This window comes from Dendrobates tinctorius, unplaced genomic scaffold, assembly GCF_039654945.1.
Source record: "Dendrobates tinctorius isolate UK_male_01 unplaced genomic scaffold, ASM3965494v1 ptg000122l, whole genome shotgun sequence".
Classification (NCBI taxonomy): domain Eukaryota; kingdom Metazoa; phylum Chordata; class Amphibia; order Anura; family Dendrobatidae; genus Dendrobates; species Dendrobates tinctorius.
In genome coordinates this window covers 7,491,894-7,503,087 of record NW_027361790.1, presented here as the reverse complement: position 1 = coordinate 7,503,087, position 11,194 = coordinate 7,491,894, and the positions used below count along the sequence as shown (strand labels likewise).

The 11,194-nt window shown below is 39.7% G+C and overlaps 1 protein-coding gene across 1 annotated transcript; it reads right to left on the bottom strand.

Moving 5' to 3' along the window:
* Positions 1–418: 418 nt before the first annotated feature.
* Positions 419–9,332, bottom strand: LOC141046853 (uncharacterized). Its single transcript, XM_073541528.1, has 2 exons — positions 9,047–9,332; positions 419–3,811 (listed from the first exon to the last, which is right to left on the bottom strand). The coding sequence occupies exon 2, from the start codon at positions 3,803–3,805 to the stop codon at positions 1,142–1,144; it is 2,664 nt and encodes an 887-aa protein (XP_073397629.1). The 5' UTR covers positions 3,806–3,811; positions 9,047–9,332; the 3' UTR covers positions 419–1,141.
* Between the last annotated feature and the right edge of the window lie 1,862 nt (positions 9,333–11,194).

The following is an 11,194-nucleotide window of genomic DNA, read 5'->3' as shown; positions in this document are numbered from 1 at the left end:
TGTGGGGTCTGAGGCCACAGAAAGCTGATCCAGGCAGATCATTCTTTAGGAGGGCTGGTTCTTTTTGCGCTTTCGGGGTCCCCTGATCGGCTTCTGGGCATGCTAGCGGGGCGCACGAGGTGGCGTTGGAAAGCTTAGGACCTGCTCTGGGCTTGATAACAGGTCCTGGGGCCGTGAAGTACTCCCCTGGAATTTTTTTACCCTTTATAGCATGTAGACAGATGATGATTTTAGCCGGGGGGAGCTCGCTATGACCCCCTGATTGCCAATTCCTCTGTGTTCAGGGGCCCCATTGAGGTAGCCCCTGTTAGGTAGCAGTCTGAAGAACGTGTTTGCAAAATTTGGGGTTTGTAGAAAAATATATATATATATATATCTTCTTGCACGGTTGAGAATCAAAAGTAAAGGCAATGTTGAATTGAGGATAAAATAAATCTTGTTTTTAATTGTTCATTCAAAAAGTGATTACAAAAATGAAGAAAAGTAAGTTCATGACATGCAATAATTATTTGAAGAGAAAACGAGCATTGTTCTTACATATAGTCTTGAGCAGTTGTGTTGTCCGGGTGTTCGAGAGTCTCAAGGGATATGAGATCTCCTGAACAAGAGTTAGACCGGCTTTATATACTATTCTGACCTATAAACTACAACCACATAAGGTGGCTTGCCACTATGTTCATAAGTTCTTCCATATTAAGTGAACCGTAGTTATTTTAACAATATGCATACAGTTATTTATGCATTACCTTAGTCTGAGATATTTAAGCCTAAAGTCTGAGATCTTTAGAACCATTCATTATCTCTAAATAGTCACATTTTGACAGCTTTGACTATTTTGACCTATACATTTGACAAGAGAGACAGCTGTGTGAGCCAAGGCACTCAGAATAAGTCAGTCACTTCTCTAAAGTAAGCAAAGCCTGTTTGCTATTCTGTATGAGAGAATTAATCCATATATTTTTTTATTATAGAAATACTGATATTTTACAGTCCCCCCTGATTATGATTTGAGAAATATCATAATCAATCCTAACTCATTCTCTCACCATTCGTATCACATTCATTCTTTATTCTGAAAACCTTGTATCAACATCTGCCCTGAATGTCATCTGAATTTTCAAACCTATTGTAAAAACAAAAATTAGATCAGAGAGTTATATTTTTTTCGTTTTAACATCTCTCTTAAAATATCATCTTCCTTTTTCATTTCTATCTTTATATTCTTATAAATTCTCCTAATTTTACACATAATAATTATTTGATATATTATACACAGCAAAACTATGATAAATAAAATAACGATCGGATTAGACAATACATTTCCTGCTGCCATTTTCGCTGAAGACTGTGACCAACTAGTTACAGATTTTCCTAAATTTCTCCACCAAGATGAGCCTGACATACTCGTCCATTCATGTTCAATATCATTTAGATTACCTTGTTCATGTCTAAATACAATTTCAGCTTCTTTTAATTGTTTTGTCAGCAGATTCAATAAACCCTTGTCTTTCTTTATTTCATTTGTCCACAAATCCCAAGGGAATTTATTGACTTGTGACAAATTGAACTGGATCGGAAGGATTTTCAGACGTCTTGAGCCTATTGACGTAATATTAATACTTCCTTCCTTCTTTGTGAGAGTTTTAACATTTCCCTCAATACAATATAAACCCATTGTCAGATTTTCGACATGTACACAAGATGAGAAGAATGCAGAAACTGCTTCTCTTCCTGACATGACTTGGAAACAAGTTTTGTTAGCGCTTGCTGGTGTCACCAAGTCATGTATCGTGTGGACATTCTCAACTCTGGCATGACAAGAAGTATGATTATGGAAACATGAATGATAAATGACTTTATCCTGTCCAGGTAGACACATTACCTTGGAAACAAAATTTAAGCATGACGAAATGTCTAATTGTTCAATGTTTGTACCATCAAATGCAAAATCTGTGTACTGTAATTGATAATATAACAATTGTGTAGGGCTGACAGGAATTCCCAGAACACCTATAGGAACCAGGGTTTCTTCTCTTCCTGACACTGGAATCAATGATGTTCCTACACAAATGTTCTGTTCACATCCTAACCACTTATTTACCCACAAATCTGTATGGTTTAACGCAAAGTTATATTCTATGGGCAAATTTCTTATTAGCCCTAAAGGGGTAATTCCACTTTGTAAGGCTTGTGCAATCATTTTCAGATTGGTGGAATATTCAATCTGAATTTCTAGACATGTTTTGGCCACTTGAGATTCCTGTTCACTTTCCATTAAAGCTAAAGTAGCATCTTGAAGATGTGATACAGAAGATCCCAATACAGTAGCAGTGTTCAAAACCATCTTTTCAAGGACTTGATTCAAGCTTTTCTGAATCTCTACCCCTTTTCCTCCAATATACCCAATATTTTCCAGATCTGATTTAAGTGTATGAATGTCCATAGTGTTAATTAAACTTCCTACTGTTCCTAATCCCCCCAAAATACCTTCAAACATTCCCCTCTTACTTCTAACCTGTGTTGAAGTTCTTTTCCCAAACCATTGTTCTATTCCCATCTCCATGTTAGTGAGATGTGGTTGACACTGGGGATATCTAGAAGAGATTTTCCAGTTAGACATGTTAAAGGTCCATACCATGGTCAGAAACACTCCATCTCGTAACAGAGGTTTAGTTTGGAACTGATTGATCTGAAAAGGAGTAGATGGTTGAAATCTTGTCTGTGTGCATACATTATCTACTGCTGACCATATATTTACCTTTACATCTCTACATTGTTTGTAGTTATACTTCGTTAAAATGCAACATTGGTAAAGTCCAGAATCCTTAGGAGATGGATTATCTACAGAAAAAATAAAATCCTTATTTAACCATCTCACGTTACCGGATTGACCTCTGTGTATAACATTTGTTGGACCATTTGAAAAACTTCCCAAAAATGATTTATCTTTGGTCCATATTAACAAAGATTCTGAAGGTAGCTCTAACCTCGTGTTGCATTTTAATAATAAAGGAGACATATTTTCTTGACTATATACTGCTTGTGGTGTAACCCTTACTTCTGGAGCTATAGTATTTGAAACTGTAAAAACTACAGATACCTGTACTTGTACTGGTTCTCTGGTTATCTGAAAATTCCATGTTTTTACCCAATCCTCGTCTCCTTCTGTAATAGAAAGAAATGCAGGATCTAAAACTTTCCCAAATAGTTGTGTCCTTAACCAAGCATCTGTTTTGGATGTTTCAACTTTCCCTTTTGCGATCATATCATTTGTAATATCGCCTGACCACACAGCTCTCTCTTCACCTCTTATCTCTATATTCCAGAATAACACATCTGTAGGACTACATTCCCATGTGCCTGTCTTATTATTGTGTATATAATCTCCTTGTAACTGTGTGAACTTCGTCTTAGGTCCTGTGGCTGCGTGTAATATTATGTCAGTGTCATGTATGAAGTGTAGCTCAATACAGCATTTTGCACCAAAACCCATGCAAATGTTTCCAGTAATATCTACTGAATCGTCCGGTATGTCCTCATCTATTAAGCTTTGTAGATTCGTTCCTCTTGGTTTCCTTGGATGTAAAGTTCCTTTGAAAAGTTCCTTCACTTCACTAGTATTTGTTCCATGGTGTGAAATATCTTCAGCGTAGATCACAGTTGAAACAGTACAAAACAGCAGAAATGTGATTCCCATCAGATAGTAGCTTTTCCTGGGAAATTTCTTTTTCTCCTGAAGGATTGGTGTTGAATCCCTTCCATCAAGGACGTGGAGTTTCGTATTCCAGTTCTTATTGGAATCCATTTCTTCCTAAAAGAAATGCAGTATCATTATTTTGCAATATACAGTTTGCATTGATCAACATGTACCCACAATTTTTGTTGTCTGCGGGTATTTTTAACCACCTTAGATGCTCGTTGCACAAGAATCATCACTTGTCCCATGGTTTCGATAATTTCAAAGGGACCTTCCCAATTACTTTCCCAAGGTCCATTCTTCCTGAAAGTTTTAATCATCACTAGAGCCCCTTTCTTGAATTTGGATACATATGGTGGCTCCATTCTCTGCATTCTTGATGCAGCATGTGGAAGAATCGTTTTCAAATTTTCCTGCAACAATTGCAACCATTTGGACCTTGCAACAGCATCTTTTTGTGGTGTAGACAAAAATGGTTCATGAGGAAAAATCAATGGCATTTTTCTTCCTGTCATCAGTTCAAAAGGAGTAAACTGAGTTGTGGCAGAGGTTGTTCCTCTTACACTCAACAGTACAAAAGGTACTGCATCAACCCAAGTATTGCCTTTGTCCAATAACATCTTGGCAATTCTGGATTTTATTGTTCTATTCATCCTTTCCACAATACCAGCAGACTGTGGATGGTAGGGTACATGAAACTGCTGTCGTACCCCTAGAATAGCACAAACGGCTTGCATGATTTTTCCTGTAAAGTGACTTCCTCGATCAGAGGTGATCATTCTTGGGATCCCCCAAGTACAAAAGACATGATTAACTAATGCTCTAGCTGTAGACAAAGCATCATCTTTCCTGACAGGTAAAATTTCAACCCACTTAGAAAAAACATCTACTACAACCAATGCATACCTGAGACCATTTTTACCTGATGGTAACGGTCCAATGTAGTCGATTTGTAACGTAGACCATGGACCATCTGCAGGTGCGATTCGGAGTAGTGGCGGTTTCTGTCCTTTTGGTCTTGGATTAATTTGGGCACAAATGAGACATGATTGAACAACACTTTGCACTGTCTCTTCCATCTTTTCCCAGTAAAATTTCTCTCTGAGAATGCCTAACAATTTTTGTTGGCCCAAATGACCCAAACTTTCATGATTGTATTTTGTGAACTCAACCTGTAGATGTCTTGGGACAACAGGACGCAACTCCCCGTTTAAGTCATGACACAAAACCCCGTTTTCACAAACAAAGGGAGGTTTTGGATCAACCCGGGAAGCAACAAGAGATGAGTCTTTTTCTTGTTCTTCCGCAAAAGAAGGGATATGCGTGTCTGTTCTTTGAACTGCTGAAACCTCGAGAGGTTCAGGTTCAAACACCTCTTCTCCTGTCAGGGCTGCCTCTTTGGCTAGCATATCTGCGGTTGCATTTCCAACAGATAATTCATCATCAGATTTTTTATGGGCCGGAACCTTGACAATAGCAAAACCATTAGGGTTTTTTGATGCTATCCTGAAAATTGTCTTCAGTGTGTCACTGTGAACAAGAGTCTTATTAGATGAATCTACATAACCTCTTTTTTCCCAAACTGACAAGTAATCTGTCAGTGATCTTACAACATAAGAGCTATCACTGTAGATCACAATGGGACACTGATCATCTGCTTCATTCAGCTGTAGTACCATTTTTACTGCTTCTAGCTCTGCTCTTTGAGCTGAAAAATGACTCGGTAATTTGTGCTTCACAACCTGTCCTCTGTTGGGATAAAAAATGGCATATCCTGAATAATAGTGCCCATCTGAATAGAATCTGGAACCATCTACAAAAATTGGTTCGTCTGTTACCTCTGCTTTCCGTCTGAAAAGTGATGGACTTGGATCCTGAAAAGACTGTAAACAATCATGAGTTTGTCCTTCATATTGCATCAGCTGAGGAAGAACATATTTGGCCTTGTAATCTACCTCAATTTGTTTGGGAGACAATGACAATAACCAATGAGCAAATCTCTGATGTGACACACCTGGGATATTATTCTCAAAGAGAAGTTTTAGTGTAGAGTGAGGAGTTTGCAAAATGATTTTGTTGAACCCGACAATATGTTCGGTTGCTTTGACTGCAAAGTACACACCTACCAAATGTCTTGCACAGGTCTCAAAACCTTTTTCAACAGGTGAGAGAAGTTTTGAAAAATAGCCCAAAATTCTCCACTCTTCTCCCTGTAATTGCAGTAATACAGCAGAAACAGATGTTCCTGATGTATGCACTTGCAAAGCAAATGGAGCCGAAGGATCTACTGTGGACAAAGCAGGTGCATTTTGTAAATTCATTTTCAATTGTTCAAATGAGGTTTGCTGTTCATCACCCCAAGGACCAAAGTAATCACTGTTTTCACCTTTCAAAAGATCATATAAAGATCTGGCCTTATCTGCAAAATTCTCAATGAAATCCCTTGAATAATTCATAAGACCTAAAAAATGTCTCAATACCTTGTGTGATGTCGGAATTGGTAGGGAAGCAATTGCCTCAATTCTTTCCTGCAGTGGCTGCCTTTTTCCTGGACTCAACAGCACCCCTAAAAATCTGACCTCAGTCTGCATTAATTTGACCTTTTTGGTGTTCAATTTCAACCCTGCATCATGCAGCAACTCAAACAATTCTGTCAGAAGAGAAACATGTGTCTCTTTATCCTCTGTAGACAATAAAATATCATCCACATATTGCAGAATGCAATCAGGCCTCGAAAATCTGGATAATACCTTTGCCAATGCCTGATGAAAAACACTAGGTGACAAATGTGCTCCTTGAGGTAACCTGCAAAACAGATATTGCTCGTCCAAGAAAGTAAATGCAAACTTATACTGACAACTCTTTTCAAGAGGTATACTGAAAAAACCATTGCTAATGTCCAGTACAGAGAAGTATTTGGCCTTTGCATTTAACCTTGCCATCATGTCATGAGTATCTGCCACAATTGGTGCGACATTGGGTGTATGCTTATTGAACATCCGTAAATCCAATATCATTCGATAAGAACCATCAGATTTCAAAACACACCACAAAGGATTGTTACTTACAGAATTAGCCTTTCGGATAACACCTTGATCTAACAATTCCTGTATGATCTTTGACATAGAGTCAATTGATTCTGGAGGCAATTTATACTGACGCTGTGGCGGGGGATCACGCCCCTCCACATTCACGATAACGTCTTTCATTGTTCCAACCTGATTCCTGAACTGAGCCCAAAGAGAAGGAAAAAGCTGTACAATTTCTGTCAATACCTTGTCATCATTAGTGTCAGACCACAAATGGTCAGATGACACCACATCATTCAAGCAAATACTTCCAACATGGCTATAATCATTAGGATCAATGACTACCGGTTTACAACCATTGGAATCTTTCCAGATCACTTGATTTCCTAGGTCAACTACCCATCCGAATTTCTGCATAAAATCTGTGCCAAGTATATTTTCAGAATCACGACAATACCAGATGTCAATTTCTGTTTTGAAAGAACTAGGTATTTCCAAAGTCACATTGGGAACTAAGGTTGCTTTAGTTCCACCTTTTCCACTGAATCCGACAATTGTACAAACTGGTGAATCTGGGTTTAGCTTCAAATCAAGGTTTGTAACACTTAACTGAGCTCCTGTGTCAATGAGAAATACAACATTCTGTCCTGCTAAACTTACTTTGATAAATGGTCTTCCACAGTCATCCAATGTAACTCGAGTCACAAATTCCAATGGATGTGGTACAGGAATAGTCTGTGATTGTCAGAAAGATGAAGGAGATGGGAGAAGACCAGTGTCCTTTTTAAAAGACCTTGGAATTCTATCCCTTGACTCTGTTTCCTTCACTGTCATTTCTCTGATCTGTCTGATTAATGGTGCATATGGTGACTGTGTTTGTCTGTTGGCAGTATGAGCAGGTGCAGATAATTGTAATGCAGGTGCGGAAGGTGTGGTGTATGATTTTGGCATGAGTCCATTTTCCCTTCCAAGCTTACCTGTTCCTTGTGTACCCATCTCTGATTCTGCTCTCAAAAATTTCCTGCACTGCCACTTCAAGTGTCCAGGTATACCACAAAAATAACAATGGATATTGTTCCTTTGTGTAGTATTTTTACCTCTATGCTCAATGTAATCCCTGCTCTTGGAGATTACTGTGGCTCTAGGTTTCAGTTGACTGTCTTCCTTCTCATGAACTATCGCTATTTTAGCCTTGACCTGATTTTGTTTCATGGATCTCCTTATTCTGTCAATAAAAACTGTTGCTTCTTGCAATGATGGCTGAGTGTTAGCCAATTGCACTGAGGCAGGATCTAAGTACTTGAACTTCTTTACAAAAAATTTGATCATGGATGCTGGCTCTTCGTGAGGCCCGAGATCCATTACCATCCTATAGGCCTGTTCAAACTTTACCAAAAAAGAGAATGGGTCTTCAGAAATATTTGTTTGTAAACTCCCTAAAATATCAACTGTAGGCATGTCTTCTCCAGTTGTAAACAATACTAATTGTCTAAGTCTGTCTTCTTTTGTACTATGTGCCATTTCATTCTCATCATTTAATCTGGGTGTGGTCTGTAATCTTTTTCCCATATGTGAAGGTAACCAAACTTTGAATATTTTATTCTTTTGCTCATCATTCAGATTGTATTTGTCTGTGTTTGATTCAAAAGTGTCCGCATTATAAAAGGCATCCATCTTATCATTGTAATTTGGAATGTCTTTTACAATTTTCATTAGCTGATCGTGTATTTTCAGATTAATGCGTGCTGCTCTGTCATGTAATTTTTTCCGTTGTAATTCTACTGCCTCTAATTCCTCTACTGAAGCATCTGGATTTTGCATATTTGGTACAAATGATGAGGCAACACCGTCCTCCTGTTTTCCTGTTGATCTTGTGTTAGCAGAAACCCTTTTTATATCTTGTCGTAATTTAGACAATAACTCTGTCCTGGTATCTATTTGATCTTCCAATTGTTCTATGTGCTCTGACAAAATCAAACAATTTGGACAATCAAAGTAATCCCCGTCAGACTCTTGTGTGTCACCTGGTGTGTCAGTGTGATTAATGTCTTGTGTGACAATACATGTTTTATAGGTGTTAGGTTCAGTTTTCTCAAAGACTAAGCTATTATACACATGAACTAGCTGCATAACATTCTGAAGTTTCCTTTGTAATTTTCTTACTGAGAAAAACCTTTTGTCAATTTTAACATTTTCTGCCTCACATTGATTATACAAACTAGACCATAATTGGGCATCCGTATGATTATGAACAAACTTGAAATCTATGTTACTTTTCTTAGCATAATCATGTATAAAATCCATTATATTTTTTTCTCACCTATTGAGAGTCTTTCCCGTCAATGGATGGTCCTCTGTGTCCTTATGCAATCCTCAGATCTCCGTCTGGATGAGACGCATGCAGCTCTTTACGATCCTCACCCGTCGTCTTCAGGTTCAGTGTGATCCTTTGTGCCGTGAAATAGTGGAATTCCTGAGGAAGCTTGTACAACAGGTGGTTTTTTAGCAGAGTTCGTGCTCCCCCCTTGCACAATCGAGGAAGGAATGCCAGCCAAAATTAGCACAAAAGATCAGTCTGGCTAAGGCTCGCCAAAATGTAGAAAAATATATATATATATATCTTCTTGCACGGTTGAGAATCAAAAGTGAAGGCAATGTTGAATTGAGGATAAAATAAATCTTGTTTTTAATTGTTCATTCAAAAAGTGATTACAAAAATGAAGAAAAGTAAGTTCATGACATGCAATAATTATTTGAAGAGAAAACGAGCATTGTTCTTACATATAGTCTTGAGCAGTTGTGTTGTCCGGGTGTTCGAGAGTCTCAAGGGATATGAGATCTCCTGAACAAGAGTTAGACCGGCTTTATATACTATTCTGACCTATAAACTACAACCACATAAGGTGGCTTGCCACTATGTTCATAAGTTCTTCCATATTAAGTGCACCGTAGTTATTTTAACAATATGCATACAGTTATTTATGCATTACCTTAGTCTGAGATATTTAAGCCTAAAGTCTGAGATCTTTAGAACCATTCATTATCTCTAAATAGTCACATTTTGACAGCTTTGACTATTTTGACCTATACATTTGACAAGAGAGACAGCTGTGTGAGCCAAGGCACTCAGAATAAGTCAGTCACTTCTCTAAAGTAAGCAAAGCCTGTTAGCTATTCTGTATGAGAGAATTAATCCATATATTTTTTTATTATAGAAATACTGATATTTTACAGGGTTGCTGGCACCTTCCCCTCGGGAGTTGTGGGGTCTGAGGCCCCAGAAAGCTGATCCAGGCAGATCAATCTTTAGGAGGGCTGGTTCTTTTTGAGCTTTCGGGGTCCCCTGATCGGCTTCTGGGCATGCTAGCGGGGCGCACGAGGTGGCGTTGGAAAGCTTAGGACCTGCTCTGGGCTTGATAACAGGTCCTGGGGCCGTGAAGTACTCCCCTGGAATTTTTTTACCCTTTATAGCATGTAGACAGATGATGATTTTAGCCGGGGGGAGCACGCTATGACCCCCTGATTGCCAATTCCTCTGTGTTCAGGGGCCCCATTGAGGTAGCCCCTTTTAGGTAGCAGTCTGAAGAACGTGTGTGCAAAATTTGGGGTTGCTGGCACCTTCCCTCGGGAGTTGTGGGGTCTGAGGCCCCAGAAAGCTGATCCAGGCAGATCATACTTTAGGAGGGCTGGTTCTTTTTGCGCTTTCGGGGTCCCCTGATCGGCTTCTGGGCATGCTAGCGGGGCGCACGAGGTGGCGTTGGAAAGCTTAGGACCTGCTCTGGGCTTGATAACAGGTCCTGGGGCCGTGAAGTACTCCCCTGGAATTTTTTTACCCTTTATAGCATGTAGACATATGATGATTTTAGCCGGGGGGAGCACGCTATGACCCCCTGATTGCCAATTCCTCTGTGTTCAGGGGCCCCATTGAGGTAGCCCCTTTTAGGTAGCAGTCTGAAGAACGTGTGTGCAAAATTTGGGGTTGCTGGCACCTTCCCCTCGGGAGTTGTGGGGTCTGAGGCCCCAGAAAGCTGATCCAGGCAGATCATTCTTTAGGCGGGCTGGTTCTTTTTGCGCTTTCGGGGTCCTCTGATCGGCTTCTGGGCATGCTAGCGGGGCTCACGAGGTGGCGTTGGAAAGCTTAGGACCTGCTCTGGGCTTGATAACAGGTCCTGGGGCCGTGAAGTACTCCCCTGGAATTTTTTTACCCTTTATAGCATGTAGACAGATGATGATTTTAGCCGGGGCGAGCAAGCTATGACCCCCTGATTGCCAATTCCTCTGTGTTCAGGGTCCCCATTGAGGTAGCCCCTTTTAGGTAGCAGTCTGAAGAATGTGTGTGCAAAATTTGGGGTTGCTGGCACCTTCCCCTCGGGAGTTGTGGGGTCTGAGGCCCCAGAAAGCTGATCCAGGCAGATCATTCTTTAGGAGGGCTGGTTCTTTTTGAGCTTTCGGGGTCCCCTGATCGGCT